Consider the following 22,471-nt stretch of genomic DNA (forward strand, 5'->3'; position numbering starts at 1 on the left):
TTATATGTTGCCATATATGATATTATTTGTTCGGATCTACGGTTTGTTGCCAACCGGATCTGAAGGTTTATGTGTTTAGGATTCTAAGCGTATGTATACGATATTAGAACTAGCATGTAATCGTTTGGAGTAATAAGGTGAAATTATTCGGTGTGTAGATCAAAAATGGTGAGAACAAGAAGCGGAGTTGGAAATGCTGATAAAAACAGGAATCAACCGCCTGTAAATCAACAAGTACCTGTTGTAGCTGATGCACCTGAGCCGATAACAATGGCTGGTGTACAAATGATGATTCAAATGATGTTGGATCGTCAGATGGAAGAAACAAGACGCCTGCTTAGGCAGAATCGTGAAGAACCGTCGATTCAAGCGGAAGAGCCCGAGGAGAATGGAGGGCAGTCTGAAGGAGAAAACTTTAGTGGGATCATTGGTCAAGACGAACAACCAGTGGTTAGACGCAATAACCAGTATGGAGGAAATGATGGTCGTGGGTGCAAGTATAAGGATTTCATGGCATCCAAACCACCATGTCTATCCGGAAGCCCGACGCCGGTGCAAGTTATGGACTGGGTCTCTGAAATGGAGACTATGTTTGAAAGTTGCGAATGTAGCAACAGGCAGAAGACCGCTCTTGCGATCCCTCTGCTAAAATCTAGGGTGTTGAGTTGGTGGAAGTTGTTAGCTGACTCTATGCCCAAGGGAGAAGCAAGCAAAATGTCTTGGGAAGACTTTGTGGAACAACTAAAACTGCAATACTGCTCCAAGCAGGACCTTCTGGAAATCAGTAATGAGTTTCAGAATTTGAAGAAAGGGAAATTGAGCATTACTGAATACGCTGCAGGTTTCACAGAAAAGATGAAGTTTATCCCATATTTGGTGCCTACAGAACTCTCTAAGGTCAACAAGTTTGCCCTTGGACTACTAGCGGACTATGGTCCAATGGTTAAGCAGGCAACCACATTGAAAACCGCCATCTGGGCTGCTAGAAATGTTGAGACCCAGATCAGGGAAAAAGGTCTGGAAAGGTCAGAGGTTGGTGAGAAGAGGAAAATCGATGGATTTTCAGGGTCCAGCAAGAAAAGTAAATTCTCGAAGTCTAGTTCGAGAGGGAGTGGAGGAAAGGTAGAGGCGAAATTGTGCGACAAGTGCAAGAAGAAGCATCATGGGAAGTGTGGCGGGGAAACCACATGCTTCAAATGTGGAAAGCCAGGGCATTATGCCAATGACTGCACCTTCACCAAGAATGTTTGTTATGGTTGTGGTGAGGAGGGGCACATCTCAAGGGATTGTCTGAAAAAGAAGGAAGCAGCAAGACCCAACATTCCGCCAAAGCCAAAGGCGATAGCATTCCAGATGACACTGGAAGCTGCTAAAGATGAAGCTGATGTCGCTTCAGGTACCTTTCTCGTTAACAAATTGCCTGCCCAAATTTTATTTGATTCTGGAGCCAACTACTCCTTTATATCGCATGAATTTGGTAGAAAACTAGCTTTGCCTGTTGTTAGACTAGATAATGCTTTATTAGTCGAAGTTGCTAGTGGCAAGTTTGTACCTGTTAGCCATCGTATGAAAAATATCTTAATAGATCTGAATGGGAATAAGTTCCACAATGAATTATTACCTATAGAACTTAATGGTTTCGACATCGTATTGGGAATGGATTGGCTTAGCGCCAATGATGCCGAAATTTTATGCAAGAAGAAAATAGTGAAAGTGAACCCGCCTGGGAAGGAATCGTTTATGGTGTATGGAGATAAACGCAGAGTAAATTCTGGGATCATTTCTCTAATGAAAGCCAGAAAATGTTTGACCAAGGGGTGTACATCATACTTAGCATTCGTGATCGATGCTAAGAAGGAAAAGAAGGTGATGCAAAATATTCCTGTTGTGTGTGATTATCCGGAAGTATTTCCAGAAGATCTTCCTGGATTACCACCCGCTCGGCAAGTAGAATTTCGTATCGACTTGTTGCCTGGAACAACGCCAATTGCAAAAGCATCTTATCGATTAGCACCGACGGAGATGAAGGAGCTGATGATGCAACTTCAGGAGTTATTGGACAAAGGTTTCATAAGACCTAGTTCATCACCCTGGGGAGCTCCGGTGTTATTCGTAAATAAGAAAGATGGAAGCATGAGGATGTGCATTGATTACCGAGAGCTGAATAAGGCAACAATAAAGAATAGATATCTGTTTCCGAGGATTGATGACCTATTTGATCAGCTACAAGGTTCAAGTTATTTTTCAAAGATCGACCTAAGGTCAGGATATCATCAGCTAAAGGTAAGAGAGCAGGATATAGAGAAGACTGCATTCAGAACGCGATATGGACACTATGAGTTCTTGGTTATGTTGTTTGGACTGACCAATGCTCCAGCAGCATTCATGGATTTAATGAACAGAGTTTGTAATCCGTTCCTTGATAAATCTGTGATAGTGTTCATAGATGACATTCTGATTTATTCGAAAAGCCAAGAAGAGCATGGCAGACACTTGCGAGAAGTGTTAGAAGTCTTGAAGAAGGAGAAGCTGTATGCAAAGTTCTCTAAGTGTGATTTTTGGATTCGTGAAGTCCAATTCTTGGGTCACGTGGTCAACCAAGAAGGGATAATGGTTGATCCAGTAAAGATTGAAGCTGTAATGACGTGGGAACAACCGAAAAGTCCCACGGAGATCCGAAGCTTTTTAGGATTAGCCGGATATTACCGAAGATTTATCCAAGGCTTTTCTTCGATTGCTAGTCCATTAACATCTTTGACCCACAAAGGAGCTACTTATTCTTGGAATGATAAGCATAAAGAAGCATTCGAGAAGCTAAAGAAGAAACTATGCGAGGCACCAATACTTTCTCTACCCGATGGAGTTGAAGACTTCGCTGTTTATAGCGATGCGTCTGGGGTTGGATTGGGTTGCGTTTTGACCCAAAGGGATAAGGTGATCGCATATGCGTCTCGACAGCTGAAAGAGCACGAAAAGAACTACCCGACTCATGATTTGGAGTTGGCAGCGGTAGTTTTCGCACTGAAAATATGGAGGCATTACCTCTCTATGACACGAAGTGCAAACTTTTTACTGATCATAAGAGTCTCCAATATCTCTTTGGTCAGAAAGAATTGAATATGAGGCAACGACGCTGGCTGGAATTACTTAAAGACTACGACTGTGAGATACTTTACCACCCCGGTAAAGCCAATGTTGTTGCTGATGCTCTCAGTCGGAAAGTCAGTCTTGAAAGGAGAAGGCCAAGAGCGTTGAGAATTGAAGTTGTCTCGACTATTTTGGAAAGTATCAAGAAAGCTCAAAGCGAAGCTTCTGAGAAGAATGACCGGAAGGAGGAACGTTTGGGCAAAACGTTGGTGTTCGGTGTGAACAGTCACGGACTGAAGTTGTTCCAAGATCGGATTTGGATACCTAAGACAGGAGGAGTCAGAGATTTTCTGATGGAAGAAGCTCACAAAACCATGTACTCGATTAATCTCGGTAGCACAAAAATGTATAGGGACCTGAAACCCTATTATTGGTGGCCGACGATGAAGCTCGACATTGCGAAGTATGTGGCCGAGTGTGTGACTTGTGCAAGAGTCAAGGCACAACATCAGAAACCATACGGGAGTTTAGAACCATTACCTGTGCCTATGGGTAAGTGGGAAGACATTGCTATGGATTTTGTCACTAAACTACCCAGAACAAAAAGTGGTCACGACATGATTTGGGTGGTCGTTGATCGATTCACTAAGAGTGCGCATTTCATAGCAGCCAACGAGAAATGGTCTATGGAAAAGCCTGCAAATTCTTACGTGAAGGAAATTATGAGGCTTCACGGTGTTCCGCTAACGATTGTGTCGGATCGTGATAGTCGTTTCACCTCACGATTTTGGAAAAGTCTACAAGAGGGATTGGGTACCAAGTTGTGTTTAAGTACAACTTACCATCCGCAGATTGATGGTCAGAGCGAAAGAACGATACAAACACTTGAAGATATGCTGAGAGCGTGTACCTTGGAATTCCTAGGTAATTGGGATGAACATTTACCTTTGGTAGAATTTTCCTATAATAATAGTTTTCACTCGAGCATAAAGATGGCACCTTATCAAGCATTGTATGGACAGAAGTGTCGTACGCCGTCTTGTTGGCTTGAGGCTGGGGAAAAGCAGTTTATGGGACCGGAGATAGTCCATAAAACTGCTGAAAAGTTGAGAATAATTAGGTAAAGAATGTTAGCAGCTCAGGACCGTCAAAAGAGCTATGCTGACAAAAAGCGAAGACCGATGACTTTTGAAGTTGGAGATTCGGTTTTGCTTAAAGTCTCGCCGTGGAAGGGACTTATAAGATTTGGTAAAAGGGGAAAGTTAAGTCCAAGGTTTATTGGACCGTTTAAAGTTCTTCAAAGAATTGGGAACCAAGCTTACAAGCTCGAACTACCAGAAGAACTGAATGGAATTCATAACACTTTTCATGTGTGTTACTTGAGGAAGTTCACGGGAGAAGTTCCCGACATAATTCCACTTTCGGAGTTGAGGATCGATGAGAATAAAAGGTTGATTGAGGAACCGGAGTACTCTATCCCCCACATGGTTGCCTTTAGGACACTTATTGTTGAGGAAGCCTCTCTGCAGTAATGTCCGTCCCGATGAAAATCCTGAAATAAGTTCCTTATAATAGACGTTATTTTTAGGAACGTAAGGTGAGGATAATGGGAATAGGTAATCGGGTTTATTGTTGATTGTTGTAATTAAATATAATTATTGTGGGTTTCAAAAACCCTATATGCTCACCAGACTCCCAAGCCTGACCCACTCAGTTTATTTGTATTACAGGAAGTGGCGCAAGAGCTTAAGATGGGCGGATTATCAAGTTATTTTGTTTACAAGTCTGTATATGTATATATTTGTTGAATGACTTGTAATGTTATCGTTTATGCTTTATGATCTGTATCGGAACATGACATCCCGACTTTTGATTATGAAATGAAATCATATTTCTATATGAAATGTTTTGATAAATATCTATTTATCATGTTTTGTTTTTGGGAACAAATTCCGCATCTCTTTTAAAATCAAACGGATTTACTCTGAAAATGTTTTAAAAAGCATAAATGAAATCGGTGTTTTCTGGCTGAGATTTTAGGGATGTCACAGAGTCTGCTGCTCACTAAGGAGATCGACATAGCACCATCATTCGACTGGGAATTGGCGACCCAGAGTGGACTTGCTGCGTTGATTCAGGATTTTTTGCAATACACACACTCGGACGCGAGTGGAGTGCATTTGTTCGTATGTCAGGGATGGGAAAGACTGTTTAGGATCCATTGGCCTATATATCGCGGATTTTTGCTGGAGTTTTATGCTACGGTTTCCTATGACCCTAGGAAGACACCCGGTGATAGGACAACCTTTTCCTTCAGACTGGGTGGTGTGAGCCGGGAGTGCAGTGTCATAGAGCTTGCGACTCGAGTTGGTATATACACAGCAGACGAGATGAGGAGTGTCCACTTCCCGACATTCCTTGCTGATTGTCTCACGTCCGACCAGATGACTATAACGAAAATACTTTTTGGGCCGAGATTACAGGGGGAGTATACACCCCATCTACTGCGCGGGGGAGGATGATTCGGTCTACTACATACAGACTACTGCACCGTTTGATTTCCGTATCTATCACGCACCATAAGAACAGTGAGAGAGTGCCTTCGACAGACTTGTATTTCTTATGGGCACTTGTTACTCTAGGGAGGCACCTGAACCTTCCAGTTGCTTTAGCCGCATATTTGGGTAGGAGGGCCAGGGGACTTCGGGAGGATAGCCCGATTTGTGGGGGGGCATTTTATCATGCAATTAGCTCGATCATATCAGTTGTTTACGCGTGAGATTACGAGATCGATGTTGTTGCATGATATGAGGCCGATGAGCCTTCAGTTATTAGAGTCGATGCGTGTACTTGAGCGGGGCAGAGATGGTGTCTTGCGGGTACAACTAGATGACGTGGCGGACGAGGAGGTTGCAGTCGAGCCACAACCGAGACGAGTCCAGCGGCGTAGACCTGCTCCTCGGGGAGCGCAGCAGGGACCTGAGCCAGAGATTGATATGCGTTATCTGGCTCAGCGCATGGACAAGGGATTTTTCCGCATTAACAAGGGAGTTCAGCGACTGGGTGAGCACGTTGCACACGTGGAGAGACAACAACAGTGGTATGGGGATGTGTTGACCGCATTCTTTGCCCACCAGGGGTTTCAGTACTCGGTTCCTTTCCCTCCACTATTCCAGTCACGACCTGATGGGGCCGGTACTTCTGGGACACAGCAGCATGATGATGGAGATGACGAGTGATTTAGTTATCCTTTTTATTTTTATTTTTGTTATTTTTAGTTTATTTTTGTGTTACTTAGTGTTAGTATTTTTATTTGGTATGTAATTAAGTTTAATTTAGGGTGTTTTACTTTTGTTTTCCATGTTGATGCTCTTTGGTTGTTTAGATCTTTGCAGAATTTTCGCCTTTAGAAAGCTGGTAGTAAGTTCAGCAGCTAGGTCCGACTGTTGCTAGAAAGAGCCGTGTGAGAGTTCGAAGATTATAGTCAAGACCCACAATTTGTCATAAGTGTGGGGTGCATATTGATTTCGTGAGCGATTATTTAGAAGAGTGGCATTTTATTTTTAACTCTTATGGTATGGATGAACTGTTCCCACACCATAGAGTTTTATTTCGACGCGAGGAAGAAGTATCATCCCGGCTGCCACGACATGGTTGACACTTTCCTATGTTGTGGGGGAGTTTTCATCGCGAGAAGAGGCTGTCATTCTTGACGAGACGACGTGGTCGACACTTTCCCACGTCATGGTTATTACACATTGCATTTGTTTGCAATCTTTTGCACCACATTTTCGAAGTCGGCAGTCTTGATTTTATTTATCGGCAATATTTAGAAGCAACAATTCCAGTTTTCAGTCTTTCAGCAATATTTGAAGCAACTTGTAGCAGTCCCATTCGATCTCGCCACAACTATCCCAAGGGAGTCTGTTCATTTTTCTCCCTTTTTATGTGCTTAATTAGTTTTATGCATACAATGAGGACATTGTATGAAATAAGTGTGGGGTAGGGGGTCGGTAAAAGTAAATTATAAAAAAATTGAAATAATAGTTTGGAAATTGCTAGATTTAGGGAAATTTAAAAATTTAAATACTTGAAATAATAGTTTAATTTAGAAAAAATCTAGTGATAATTTAATTTTTTTTGCTAATATTGTATGAGATGATCCGATGAGAACTCAAATGTTTAGTTTAGCCAATACACGTTATAGTGCATTTGTGGCCTCCCTTATTTTAGTGAAATCATGGAACAAAAACACAACCTCGCTTAGTTTGAGGGATGCAATATGTTTAGCATCGTGTACCAGAAATGTATCTAGGAAAATTATTATCGTTAACCAATAAAGGTTCAAGTTGAGCGCCCCTGCTTAAGCATGTAGGGTTTTGAGTGAAAAAAGTGAGGTACATGTAAAAAAAAGAGAGAGAGAATAGCAAGAAAAGTTTGAAGAATTTTGGAGCCTATAAGTGCATAGTTAGTCTAAGTTTGTTAGGTTATAAATATTAAAATTAGTGGGTACTTTCGTGCACATCAGGGGCGTACGTGCAGCGTACCATGTGGTACGCCCAGCATACGCGGGAAGATGCCAAACCCTAATTTTCAGGGTTTAAGACCTATATAAACCCCATTATAGCCTCCCCTTTGGCCTCCTCACCTGTCCCTCACTCTCAGAAAACCCTAGTTGGTCCCTTACTCCATTGCTTGTGTGCTTGACCCTCTTGAGTTGTTTTTGGTGAAGACGAGCTTGGGAGAAGTGAAGCAAGGTTGAAGGAAGAAGCACTTGAGTACCTTGAGCTTAAGGATCTGGAACAAGCCCATTTTTTGGCACTCAAATGAGGTATAAAGCTCCTATCTTTCCTTCTGGATTCATAGATCTTGGGCTTTGAAGATTTGGGCTTTTTAGATCCAAAGATTTGATCTTGAGCATGCAACTCCGTTTTTCAGCTTAGGGTTGCCACCCTTGAAGCTCAATGTGTTCCTTTAGCTGTAAAGTTGCAAGCTTTGAGGATTTTATGAAGCCATGCAAGAGATCTAGCCATTTTCATGGTGGTTCTTTGTCACTTTTTAGTGTTGAGCTCATTTGGTGGCTTGCAAGCCACCAAGTGATTGACTTTATGGGCTATGTCGAAGTATTGGACTCATACATGTAGTATGGACATAGTGTCTTAAGGGATTAAGCAGTTTTGGAGAAAAGAGCTTAACTGGAGGTTACGTTGGGCGTACACGTCAGTACGTGTAGCATACCAGCCCTTTCAACCGTACGCGCAACGTACTAAGAGGTACGCTCAGCGTAAGCTCAGTCAGTGGACTTGTTGTTATTGGGCCGGTTTGGGCCAAGTATTGGACATAGTAGCTGTGGGCCATTTTGGGCTTGTAGAAGTCAGTTAAGGGCTTAAGGTTTGGTAAGGTTGGAAAGGAAAGCCCAAATTCGAAGAGTTGGGCCCAATTTAGAAAATTGGGCCATTTGGGGATTAATGGGCCTTAGTGAGGACTAGAAAGGATTGGGCTTGGGTCATGGCCCAAATTGGATCAGAAGGGTAAAATAGTCATTTTACCCATAGAATAATCCTCATTTCTGACTAAGTGTTTATTTGTTCATGATAGCCGGAGAGCAGCCGGAACAACAGTAACGGATTTCTCACTCGGGTTTTAAGCAGTCAATCATATGAGGTGAGTTTTCCTCCAGTAGGAATGGGTCTAAGGCACTAAGCTCGACCCGTTTAAGTAGTAGAGTATGTCGGGGTTAGCCCGATGCAGCTTATATGTTTCTGGACTTCGGTCCGATGCCGGGGCGCTCCCAAGAAGTAGTTATGTATGCTTGATGTCTTTGTGATTCATGCATGTTTATGTGCTATGTGTTATATGTTCTGGACTACAGTCCGATGTCGGGCAAGCCCGATGCAGTATATGTAATTATGTTATATGTTATGTGTATCGGGGTAAGCCCGATGTAAGTTAGTCATTATGCCATGTATTATGTATTTCGGGGCAAGCCCGATGTGTGCTAGTTTATGTGTTATATGTTATTGTTCCGGACTACGGTCCGATGTCGGGGCAAGCCCGATGCAGCTTATGTGATTATGTTATGTGTTTATGTTATATGTTATGTTGTGTATGTACCGGGGTAAGCCTGATGTTGGGGCAAGCCCGATGTCAGGGGGAGCCCGATGCCCAATGCGGTCAGATGCCGGGGTGAGCCCAATGTCGGACAGGAGTTCGATGTCGGGATTCGTCCTGATGCAGTTGGGAGTAGTCCCAGAGTTATGTAATTTTTATATGTGCTTTGTATGGTATGTGGTAGTTTGGGGGAGCTCACTAAGCTTCGTGCTTACATTTTCAGTTTTGGTTTCAGGTACTTCAGCTAGCAAAGGGAAGGGCTCGAGTTGATGGCATGGCACACACCAAAATTTTATTAGCCTGGGAGCTTACTCTGATATTATATATGAGACAGTTATATGTTGACAGATTTTATGAGATTTTAGGATACATGTTTGATGACTTTATTTTATGATGATGATAACATGGTTGTTAAATGATTTTAAAAACAAAATTTTTGGCTTGTGTTTTTGGGGTGTTTCATCTTCCTTTAAGAACACTAAAAATGCACTCTCGAGCTCAAAAAGGCTCACGCAAAGGATTAAGGTTTGCTAGGGACGAATTAGGAGATGGAGGCTGAAGAGGGTAAAGGTCACGAGAACTTAATGATGCTTAAATATTGCTCAAACTCTAACAATTAGGGTTTGGACATCAGCCACGTACACCCTGTGTACTTAAGAGTACGCCCAACGTACTAGAAAAATCATGTGCCCCACCTATAAGGGAGCCATGGGACCAAATTGCAAGAAAATTCTACTTTGGGTCAAAATTGAAATTTTACCTGAATAATGAATGTTACACCAAGTTTGTGACTTTTCCTTACCCGCCTCCGTATATATGTCCATGTTGGTGCCTTAAAATGGTAAAAGCCCAAACATAGTTACCCAATTTTCTCAAAAAATACCATACCCTAATCGCTTTCAACATGTCGTCAATTGTTTCTCCCGCTAACAGTTGGTCGTTCGATGACCGTCTTCACCTAGAAGAGAACGGTTCCAACATAATATAAGCACATAACATGGCAATCACCATACTCCAAACATAGTTATAGGTGTATTTGATAAGTGAGGAAGTTTTTGTTGACTTGCTTTAGCTACAGGAGAGGCTGTGAAGATATATGGATGCACTAAACAACGAGTTTGACAATGTTAGGATTGGGAAAATTGATGTTTCGAATATGGTTGTTGATCGAAAGAACCATTTCTATTTTCTTCAAGTTGGATATGTGAAGATGATGGTGAATAAATACAACATGAAGAAACTATAATGTCTTGTGGGTTTTATCGTTGCTGTTGAGTTCAGGGTTGTAAGCTACAAGTTCTTCCACTGATGGAAAAACTTTAGGTTATATGTCTTCATTCTTGGGTTTGTAGTTTTGGTGACCTCCAATATAGTTATTTTGGTGGTTCTTTTGGTGATGTTGATATTTGTTTAGGATGCCTATAAGATCTAGTAACACTTTTTTGTTTGTAGATCTTATGATGTATGTAAGGTAATGGTAATGTAGATCTTATGATGTATGTAAGGTAATAGTAATGTAACAAACCTCAAGAAATGAAATTAGTTTATGTTTAAGTTTACAATTTCTATTTTAACATTATATGTACATGAATTGTGTAAACAAACACAAAACAAGTGTATTCCTAAGTCCCATATATTAGGATTTCGAAGGTGGGATCTGTAACATCCAGTTTTCAGGTATTTCCATTTTTGTCCTTGGCTTAATTAAATTTGCATATTTGGTCCTTTATGTCAAAAGCCTTGCACTTCAGCCCATAAACTGGGCGTACGTGAGGTACGCGCAACGTACACAACCAAAACTTGGAACGCAGGATTCATCCTAGTACGTTGGGCCTACGTGTGGTATGTGGGGCGTACTAGGCCAAATATTAAATCCTAAATTTTAGGGTTTGCTCCCTATTTAAACAACCTTACACCTCCCTTGGACCTTCTAATATTGCCTTCACTCTTTCCAAACCCTAATCTCGAGTCTCATTCCTTGTGTGTGAAGATTTTGAAGCTTTTAGTGATTTTGGTGCCTTCTTGTTGAAGAAGAAGGCCATTGAAGAAGGTGATGTTGCATGCAAGCTTGTGGATCTAGAAACTACCTCACTTTATGCATCTTTTGAAGGTATAAAAGTCCATACCTTGCTAATGATCTTTCTATATCTCTTTAGTTGGGTATTTATGAGCTTTTTGTCCCAAAGCTTGGACCTTTGTGAGTATGGGATACTCCAAAGCATATTGGTTGTCCTTTTAGATGTTGTAGAGTACTTCGATTCATAAAAATGGTTGCTTAATCGTTTATATTGGCCCATACATGAGTTAAGTGACTTGGAATGTTGAAAAAGTTAGGGTTTTGTGTATTGTGCCCTATCTAACCAAGCAAAGGCTTAAATTCAGTGACTTTATGGGTTAAGACATCTTATAATGGTCAAATCTGATGTTGGGATGAATGTCTTAAAGGATTAAGACATAATAGTTGAGATTTAGGATCAGGGAGAGTACACTGGGCGGCTGCGCCCCACGTATCCAGGCCCATCCCGATGTTACTGCCTCAAGTTGTACGCCTCGCGTAGGAAAGCGTATGTCCCACGTATGAATGAAAATGTGGACTTGTTGACTTTTGCTAACTTTTGAATTTTGGTCAAAAGATTAAGGGTTTTGGACCATGGAAGGCAAAATGGTCTTTTTTTCCCTTCAGGGGCATAGTTGCGAGATTTGGACTGTGAGTCGGGTTATGACCTTAATTGAATAGGGTTACTTGTTTTTTATTAGGCGGAGTCTAGTTCCGACAGTTCAGGTGTGAGATTTATCTGTATAAGTGAGTCTCCTCACTTATTCTTACCTGTGTGGTAGAATAGTTGTATCTGTGATGACTAGTTGGGGTCTGATTATTTTTATTGTGATTATGCTATATATATATATATATATATATATATATATATATATGTGTGTGTGTGTGTGTGTGTGTGTAACTGAGACTTTGGGTAGTTTCTAGGTTGCTGATAACCCACAGGGCGTGCTGTTTGCCCACTGAGACTTTGTGTAGTCTCTAGGGTTGTTGATAACCCATAACTGTTTATGTGTTGTGTTATATGAGATATCTTGGGGAACTCACTAAGCTTCATGCTTACAGTTGTTGATTATATGTGTTTCAGGTACTTCTGAGGATCGCGGGAAGACGAATGTTTAATTGTACACAGTCGCTGGGAGATTTTGTTACTGGCATTTTGTGGCACTCTGATATTTGTGATGATGAATTGTATTTGATACTTGTGATTTTCCTGATGGTTTGGTTTATAAACAATATTTTGGGTAATTTAAAAATGAAAATTTTGGTTTGAAATTTGAGGTGTTACAGGACCACATGTGAAAGTGGTAAATTTGATAACTAAAAAAAAGAGGGACAAAAAGGTTCAGTTAACAAAAAGGACAAAAGGAACATTCAACCCCGCAGATGCACATGATGGGACCACCTTAACCCACTTTTGTCTTTAACCCAAAATGGACAAAAATTGAAAAGTAAGTTTCTTTTGTTTATTTTTGGTGGTCAATGGAATTAGGGTTTTTTATGAACATAAATAACAATGTACTACGATGTGGTGGTATCATGCATATCGACAGTTTTGTCTTGACATGACAACGATGTGACCAATAGTTCTCCACGTCATGGTGACCGTTGGCTTTTGACCAGTTTGACCTCGGGTTAAACTTTGCAGTTTTGGGTTAAGGATTAAGGATTTATCTTTATTTTGTGTTAGTTGGTTCGCGAGATTGATAGGTGCAAGGAGTGAGAGTGTTATTGTGCTTCTCTGGTTCTGCAATTTAGGTGGGTTGTCTCACTATGCCACATATGACATTGTATATCCTTTTCATGATAATATAGAAGTACTGTTAGAGTACGAGCATGCTAGTTGATTTGGATAATTCCTTGATATGTATGTGTAGTATAGGACAATTGGTGTCATGTTATGCTAGACTGTCTTTATGGATCTTGTATGAAAGATTACGTTTGGATCACAACACCATTATGAAATACTATGGTTGGATCACAACACCTGTCTAGAAGACCGTGGTTGAATCACAACACATGTATGGAAGACTATGGTTAGATCACAACACCTATATGAAAGACTGTGGTTAGATCACAACACATGTATGAAAAATTGTGGTTGGATCATAAAATGTGTATATTTATGAATAGTTAGGGTAATGATAGTTTTGGATGGTCGTGGAGTGGATATACTAGGGGTCGTATGTAGTCTAAGTTAGATAGCATAAGAACTCTTGGTCCAATGCTTTATTGCGTGGTTCTTTTTTGATTTATTTCTTTCGAGTGGACCACATGTGCGACTGATCTGATCCTTGACTATATCTAACTTTATGTATTATATGAAAGACCACGATCTAGCTCCTGGTAATTATATGAAAGACCAGGATTTGGCCCCTTCCATTGACTTGTTATGTACGTTGGGCTTGGCCCGTTATACGAGTCAGGGTTGGTCCCATTATACTCTTTGGGTTGGGCCCGTTATGTATGTTTGGGTTAGGCCCATTATGTATGATGTATGTTGTGATTAAGCGAGTAGGTAGGTCGGATTTGGAGATGAGGACTTTGTGTAGACGCATTGTATATATGATGGAATATGTAGTATATTGGGGAACTTACTAAGCTTTATGTTTATAGTTGAGGATAAAATGTTTTGCAGGTTGTTCATGAGAAGAGCTCGGTAGGACTGTACACACGCATCAAATATAATGATTTCCATTTTCTTGTAATTCATCTCCGATAACACTATGGCTTCAAACAGGTAAATGCCACTTATTGATCTTAAGTTAAAGATTTTAATCGGTTAATCTGTTACCAAAATGAAAAATCTCTTTGTAATTTTTGGACGTTACATAGAAAATAATAATTATCCTACAAATTTGAAAAAAGGCAAGTAAATATCGAATTTTAATTTCTAGGAGATCACCACTACGTGGCAGAGGACTGACCACGTTGTGTTCTTAACAGATTATCGATTTTCATGTTTTTTTTTTTCGTTTTCCAGTTTCATTATGCACTTATAATTGAAAGTCTTAGGCTCTGATACCACTATTGGGGTTTTTATGTTACAAAATCATTGTACATGCGAAATTTCAGATAACACTTATGGGTACATGCAACCTAAAACATTCTATGTCTTTTTTTTTGTTATAGCAACATACTTTATGAAACAAAACTAAAGCTATGATAATCGAAAATCATAGACTAGAAAACATACCTTTGCTTAAATCGAATTAAGCTAGACAAATCTCTTTGTAGTCTCCTTGAAAAACTAGCTCCAATTGTATGGTAGCCTTTCATGCGTCACACCCAAAACCCTAGCAAACCCTATAATCGAATATAGGAGAGACGGGATAGGTGAAACCCAAATTCTCTAGGTATGAGGTGTTAGTATCGTATTTCCAAGGGGCTATGCCCCTTTATATAGCTGTCGGATAATCTCTGAAATCCTATATTCGACTTCATAATAATAATATTTTAATTAAGTGCATATTTGGTTTCCTTGTGAATAGGAGGCTTCCAAAAACCCTAAAGAGGGCTCCTAGAACCCTCCACCCTAGGAAGGTTATGGATTCTCTTCTTTGCTCAACTTTTGAACAATTACAGTCCGACCCTTGTACTCTTAATTAATTCGAATTAAACCATAATTAATTACAAATTAATTCCGATTAATTCTTAATTAATTATTACTATTTCCAGTTAATATATTAATCATATCATATATTAATAAATCATTTATCTCTCTGATTATCAATCTAAGTTATTTTCTGGTTATGAGAACACCCCAAAAAAGACTTTACTTTTATTCTTCAAGATTTACTAGTTTAGTTAAGATATTAGATACTTAATCCAACAATTTGAGGGTTGAAGAGAGGAAATGGAGTAAGGGTTTTTGGTCGAAGAGAAGAGACTATTAACAATGTTCGTCGATTTAGTCTAATCAAATACGTACGCGACACGGTCAACAAACGTACGTGGCATAAATAAATGAGGTGGCAAAAATGTCACTGGCTAATCCATTCCAATCTTGCAAAAGGACCTAATAGACCCGACAAAAACGACTTTATAGACTAAATGAACCAATCCTTGAAATTTTATAGCGCATTTATGTCATTTCCCCTAATTCTATAGGGTTGAATAAAAAATCAATTGAACCTCGATAAAGTTGCTAAAGTTGCTATAAATCTGAGTATGAAAATAAAAACAAGTTCCATTATATAAAATATATAAGCCTCATAATTTTCTATGGAAATAAATCTCGGTATGATTCTTTCAAATTAATTTAAATTTCATGTATTGAATTTTGAATAACCATATGGTAAAACACTTGTGTGATACTTTCTCAAACTTTGCAATCATGGTACATCATACATGTTGCTTCTATTTCTCCAAGCAAATTCACATCACAATGCATTCTGTGTCTACTTGACATTTCATAAGTGGAGACGAAATAAGTGCTCACAAAAAAGCATTTAGTGTGAGCTTATTCAACATATTTCCAATATAGTGTTTGAGTTGACATTCTATTTCTCATGAATAATAATAATATTTTCTATCATATGGTTTATTCGTTTATTTTCTTGTTTATATTGATATCATACATCATGTGGCGTATGAGTTGCATCCTGTGTGAAAGTTATATCACTTTAGTGAATAACTCGTAATATTGTCTCTTTCTTGACATAAATATTTAAACATAACTTATGCTTGTTGCATACCTTGATATACTCCTATACAAATATCATTTTCCGTTAATCAGAGCAACAAATGGTTTGTTGCATATTAATTGTTCACTGGAGTTTGGTGGTGTTATACTTTTGCAATCCCATCTAGGTCTTCGGTTTGTGTTTCATTTTTTTTTATTATGTTTGATACTATGGTTCGTCGGAGCCTCAGATTTGGATGCTTAACTTTATCCAAGTCGTGAACCGAAGAAATTACAAACACGAAATCAACATATTAAATTGCCAACTCTAAAGATATAAATCACAAAATTTAAATCAAAATATTCAAACTGTGAAACCCATATGGATTTCAATTTGTCTTTGATAACCCATATTGATTTCAATTTGTCTTTGATATTGTCACTTCTATTTTTTGAAGCTCATTGAAGAGCATATTTAAAGACGATGACATGAAATCCCAAAATATGACATTGTTGCCGGTAGGATAAAAAAGAGTAAATTACACGAATGACCCCTATAGTTTGGGATAATTTGTACGTTTGGTTCCTAATTTATTTTTTTAACTTGTCCTTACAATTTGTTTTTGTTGTGCGCTTGGTCCATGTATTACCTAAAAAGACTATTTTGCCCTTGATTTTTTAATTTATTTAAATAAGTTGGTGTATGTAAGGTAAGGTAATGTGAGGTGAAAGTGTGGAGGATGTGTTTATTTAAATAAATTACAAAATCAAGCACGTAACAAAAACAAACAGAAGAGACTTTCCGAGTTAAAAAAATAAGTTAATGATCAAACGAACAAATTATGCCAAACTATAGGACCATTCGTGTAATTTCCTCTCTAAAAAAATTATATGCAAAATCAATGTTGTCATTAATTATCCTAATCGGAAAAGTAAAAACATGATAAGATATACACAAAAGATAAAATTTAATGACTATTAAGTAAACAAAGACTATTCAATATTCAAATAGGCGATACATTAATGGAAAAAGAGAAAACATTTAAAGTTTGTTAGTTTGCTCACATGCTCTCTTCCTCTTTGATTTAATCTTTTACAAGATGTAAAAAAATATATAATTTTTAAAATTGAACTTAAAATAATATTTTATCATGAATTGATTTGCTTTTGGATGAATGATGGGGTCACCAACCTGCCAAATTCAATGAATCCCCACCGTACAAGATCCAGTTTGTCTCAGAACGTGCGATAATCTAATCGAATATCTTGGGTGAAGCAAAATAAAATCATATGCTCTCTTTTGTCTTCTCTTTTGTTTCCGATCTTCCCCTTGCTTTACTGTAGTGTTTGTAGTTGGTACTACACCAAGTTGACCACTCTCTCTCCGCCGATCTCCACAGCAGATTCGCCGGAGCAAACCAGTATCACAGTCGGTAACTATTTCACCCCTTTATTCTATCCGTGTGTTTGCTGTAATCTGTCATTTTAACCAAACTTCATAAAAAAGCTAAGAGATTTTTCCTACTGGGTTACATGAATCTCAGTGATTAACTTCTGGGTTTATCCACTCAACGTGAAATTTAGGGTTTTTTATTGCGAACTTTTAGATCGATTAGGGTAAGCTTGGAAGTATGCTGTAGGGTACAATAATTTTATTTTATCAGCTGAAGAATCGTCTTCGATCCACTTTTCTAGATTTTAATATGTTTTTGTTTTTATTTTTCATCTTCATGTGTATATGTTTCTCTTTTGGTGAAATCATATTACTTCAGTCTTTCAGTAACCTCTAAATCCAGATTTAAATCTTGTTCGAGTGGAGTGTCTATAGTCAGGTAGGGGTTACAGTTGCTATCATCCCTCTTAGTTAATAAAGGCGCTTTAAATTTTAGTACAAAATCATAAATGAAGCAGTTTTCCATATTTACTGTTGTCTTCAAATGTGATATAAGTTCTTGAAATTTGTCAAAGTTTTCATAATTCGATTCAACTTTAGAAATCTTGGTGTTAGATTTGTAATCAAGTCCTTAATATTTTGCTTTTTTTGGAGAATACTTATGTGTTTAATCTCAAAACCAAACCATAAATTTTTATTTTTCTAAAATTAAGTTTGATTGTGGAATCTTCTTGTGAAAATTGTAAGTGGAAACCGAAAGGGGAAAAACGTGTAATGAGTTAATTGTACCTTCGATTATTTTCTTTATTGTTATCTTGATATGTGTGGGACCCAAAAATATCTTGACTTTTATCTAATAATTTTTAATGTTGATTCTTCGTAGGTGGAAAGTACAAGATTTGATTTTTTTTTCTTCTAATGATAGGATCAAAAAAAGTATATTTACAACAATGTAAACGAATCCCATGAGTTCTTGAAGCTTTTAAGAAATATTTTTGGCCTCGATTATCACAGATCAGATTCAACTAATGGCATCACTAAGATAATCTAAAGAAAACCGTATTTGGAATGATTAAAAAAATTGAAAATGATGAAACCCATTAAAATGTGGTTTTTGTGTCCCATCCACCATAAAATCAATCAAAGGTGAAATTAACATGTAAGGAAATTGGAGAATGTGATCCTGTCGAAAAGATAGGTTCTCACGTCACTTTTGGCAACAAAACAGAATCTTATTTGGGGAATTGTACTAAAAAAAAAACCAATAGATGAGTTGTCATTTTCTTCTCTCATTTTGATAAATCAATACTATATTTTCCCCAACCATTACGTTTGCACCTTCTTGCCTCGTATATACATACATATATATATATATATATATATATATATATATATATATATATATATATATATATATATATATATATATATAATTGTATGTATGTATGTACGCCTACTCATTTTGAAGGAACACAATAAATGAATTGTTTTTCTTTTTGTTCTCTCATTTGGAAGGAAAAAGTAGTGTGAAAGGTGTTCTTCAAAAAGCAAGAAACCATGGCTTCCGTCACTCAATTGCAAAGACAATTTATTGAGTACACAACGTCTCTTTATAAAGAGGTTTGTAATTTCTTTTATCTCAGGGTTTAAATACAAGAAGTAGCAATGTACTTCCATTGATTCAACTTTCATTTTCTTCTATTATAGTTTTTAGCAATTTCATCCAAATGCAAAGCATAATTGGTAGATTTGTCGAAGTATAATATCCTTTAAAAGTTTTTTTATTTTTTTGGAAGTACAAAATGCTTTAATTGGATGGATTCTTCAATTTATTTTTGGGTGTTTTATAGGGATATCTTGATGATCAATTCACACAACTTCAGAAGCTGCAAGATGAGAGCAACCCTGACTTTGTGGTTGAAGTGGTGTCCCTTTTCTTTGAAGACTCTGAGAAGCTTCTTAACAATTTGGCAACTGCTCTGTAAGCTTCTTTTTCCCTGATCAAAATTCTTATTTCTTGAGGTATTTTAGATGATATCATGATAGTGAACTGTTCCTTGTCTTAATATCTTTTTTTCTTCTGACTTTTGACCAAAAAGTCAACAGAAAGTTGTGGATTATAAGCAGGTTGATTCTCATGTCCACCAGTTCAAGGGTAGTAGTTCCAGGTCAGTTTTTGTGCATCTTTGATAAAAAGTTACAGTTTTTATATAATTTATAGTTTTATACACCAATTTTTGTTACAATGTTTAGAAGATTGAAAAGAATATTAAATTGTTTTGTGGAATATGTTGTAACAGCATAGGGGCACAACGAGTCACAAATATGTGTGTTCACTTCAGGAACTTCTGTGAGGAGAAAAACCTTGAGGGGTCAGTAACACCCTGTGCTTCTTTAATCTTTTATATATTTGGGAAAAATTGGGGAAACAGAAGGAAAAAATGAACAAGGGCAGATTTGTAAAAAAAATATAGGACTTTTCTCGTTTTAAGTCTCGTTATTGCAAAATTTTAACATCGATTCTTCTCCTATTTACATACTGGATTTCTCTTAAAAGTTGAGCATATTCATAAATTGGAAGTTGTACATTTAACTTTCAAGGTCAAAAGTACAGAAATACCCCTATTCTGATGGCTTGTGGTTACAGGTGTCTGCAGTGTCTGCAGCAAGCAAAACATGAATACATTCTGGTTAGGAACAAACTCGAAGCCTTGTTCAGGGTATGTCTGCTAAGTTATTTATTTACGTTTTTACCCTTGTTCCATATATTTATTTATTGTGCAATGCAGTTGGAGCAACAAATCTTGCAAGCAGGAGGGTCGATCCCTATGATGGAATGAATAGGTTTGTATGTTTGATGGTTTTCATATGGAAAGCTAGTGAGTAGAGATTATGTGAATACCTTCTTTACTATTTACTATTTATTGTTTTTCATCTGAAAACTTCATATTTATCAAACTTTGTATGTTATGTTTGATTATTAGAATGATGTGTATCTTGCTTCTTGTTGTAACCTACCTTGTCTACTTTCTTGTGTGAATACCGCTTTTTATGGTATGTTTATCGACTTCTTTTTTGTGTTTTATAATTGTTTTTGACAAATTTGATTGGTTAACATGTGAGCAAAATAATATGGTATGTTTGTCGTGACATGAATATTCGTAACTATTTGGCTATTGTTTATGATTATAGATTTTTTTTTGTGTAAATAAACAAAAGTTTTTTCATTAATTTGAGTTCTTGATATTTTTATATTTGCATATACAAAGGGAAGGTTACTATAATAAATAAATACACGGCTCTATGTCATTCTTGAAATCACTTGATTAGGATGTTACATTAATTCCGTTTTTCATATATTAGTGAAATACTCGTAAGGATATTTGGTTTGTATAATTCCTTCTAAAGAAATAAAATTTGTCAATGAATTTGGGTTATTCACGTAATTTATCGAGGTGATTATGTCTTATTAATATGCACAAGATTGCGGGGTGGTTTGTTATTGTAGCTCACGTAAAAATGGATCGATATCTTCTACATATTGAGTTATGCACCAATGTCCAGTGATAGAGACTAATCTATGTGCTTACTTTGGGCCATGGTTCTGAAATTTTTTGGTTCTTAACAATGTGATATACGTTTTTATCAAAGTTGTAAAAGTCGTTAGGCGGTGGTCGGACGGTCGATTGGGGTTATGGACTAATCAACGCCTGAGAGGTGACCTTTAATTGTAATTTAATTTTTTTTATCCTAACAAAATAAATAAAAAACCATAAAATTTTGGCATATTGAATGGTCTAAATATTTAAATCATTGTATATATTAATTTTTAACAATTTTAGTCATCAATCTATCATAATTTAGTCACCAAATATCAAAATTTTGACTAATCAGAGATTTTTTTTTGAAAATTTTGATTGTCTGACTTTTTTACCGGCTTAGACCGCCTATAGCAGCCCACGACCGACTCCGTCTAGCTCGACCGATTAGCATTGATCATAGACAGTAAGAGGCGGCCGCCTAGCGCCTCTGCCGATTTTTACAACAATGGTTTTTATAGATAGAAGGTCTTTCTTCTCACGTTGCCATAGATTCTCCGGAAGAAAGACTATTAGGTTTTGGTTGGACTGCTTTGTACGGAATTCGCTGAGATTGACTTTAGATATCGCCAAAGAGAACAAGAAAAGCAAAAACAAATACGACTTACCACCTGAAGATAAAGAAAAACCCTCATCTACTATAAATTCTAGATCACTTGGCGTAGGACTACCATTGAGTATCATTTGAAAATGATTTCTCATTCAAATTTTTTAATTCGCTCTGCTTTGCTTGACATCGGGATCATCAAATAAACAGGGGAATTCTTGTTACCGCAACATCTTATTTTTCCTGGAGAAAAACATTTAAAAAAATAACTTATAATTTTGGAAGACTTTATCTAAGTTAATATTGTATTTCTTTTACCATCACCACCATGGCATAGTCATTAATCAAAGATTACTTAGATCATGCGAGATACGAGGGGGGGGGGGGGGGGGGGGGGGGGGGTCTTCTTTTTAACTAGAGTGGTTACTCAATGCCAAATAGATATTTTTGTGTTATGGTAAGTTGGGCTTGATGATTAATACCTTACGGCTGCTAATCTCTTTTGGATTCAACGGACTTAGAGTTCGTCTTGGGTATATGACACATTTTATCAATGAGATAGCATTTTTATTTTATTGCATTTTTATCAATGAATTGTTTCCTTTATGTTTTCATTATTTATTAATGTTTATAGACATTCTAATGTGAACAATCTTATTGATAAAATATATCATGTACTCAATGACCGACTCAGATTGAGGAACCAATTAATTAGCAACAAACTTACCTACGAGTGAGACTATAACCAAAGAACCCCACACTATCATTAGTAGACTTGAATTGCATTATGTTATTCGTCTAAGCCCCAAATTATCATATCATGATATCATAATTTCATATTGGGACAAATACATGATCTTAAATCGCACCTCTAAATAATTGTAGACAATATTCTTACTTGGTATAAGACATGGTTTTAAAAAGTTCGTCATATATATATATATATATATATATATATATATATATATATATATATATATATATATATATATATATATATATATATATATATATATATATGTTATTTTGTTTATAGTAACTATTGTGTGTCAGAATG

At 37.3% G+C, this 22,471-nt stretch overlaps 1 protein-coding gene across 1 annotated transcript; it reads left to right on the forward strand.

Annotated features, from left to right (window-relative positions):
• Positions 1-17,170: 17,170 nt before the first annotated feature.
• Positions 17,171-20,281, forward strand: LOC145088800 (histidine-containing phosphotransfer protein 1-like). Its single transcript, XM_079027242.1, has 7 exons — positions 17,171-17,308; positions 18,784-18,888; positions 19,119-19,249; positions 19,368-19,436; positions 19,569-19,640; positions 19,916-19,988; positions 20,058-20,281. Exons 2-7 carry the CDS (start codon positions 18,826-18,828, stop codon positions 20,106-20,108), a joined length of 459 nt encoding a protein of 152 aa, XP_078883368.1. The 5' UTR covers positions 17,171-17,308; positions 18,784-18,825; the 3' UTR covers positions 20,109-20,281.
• Positions 20,282-22,471: the final 2,190 nt, after the last annotated feature.

Source organism: Lactuca serriola, chromosome 1 (assembly GCF_051521515.1).
Source record: "Lactuca serriola cultivar US96UC23 chromosome 1, Lser_US96UC23_V15, whole genome shotgun sequence".
Taxonomy (NCBI): domain Eukaryota; kingdom Viridiplantae; phylum Streptophyta; class Magnoliopsida; order Asterales; family Asteraceae; genus Lactuca; species Lactuca serriola.

Coding starts and splice junctions, on each gene's coding strand:
- LOC145088800 (XM_079027242.1), top strand. CDS start 18,826: ATGGCTTCCGTCACTCAATTGCAAAGACAATTTATTGAGTACACAACG. Junction 18,889..19,118: donor CAACGTCTCTTTATAAAGAG/GTTTGTAATTTC, acceptor GGTGTTTTATAG/GGATATCTTGATGATCAATT. Junction 19,641..19,915: donor GAGGAGAAAAACCTTGAGGG/GTCAGTAACACC, acceptor TTGTGGTTACAG/GTGTCTGCAGTGTCTGCAGC.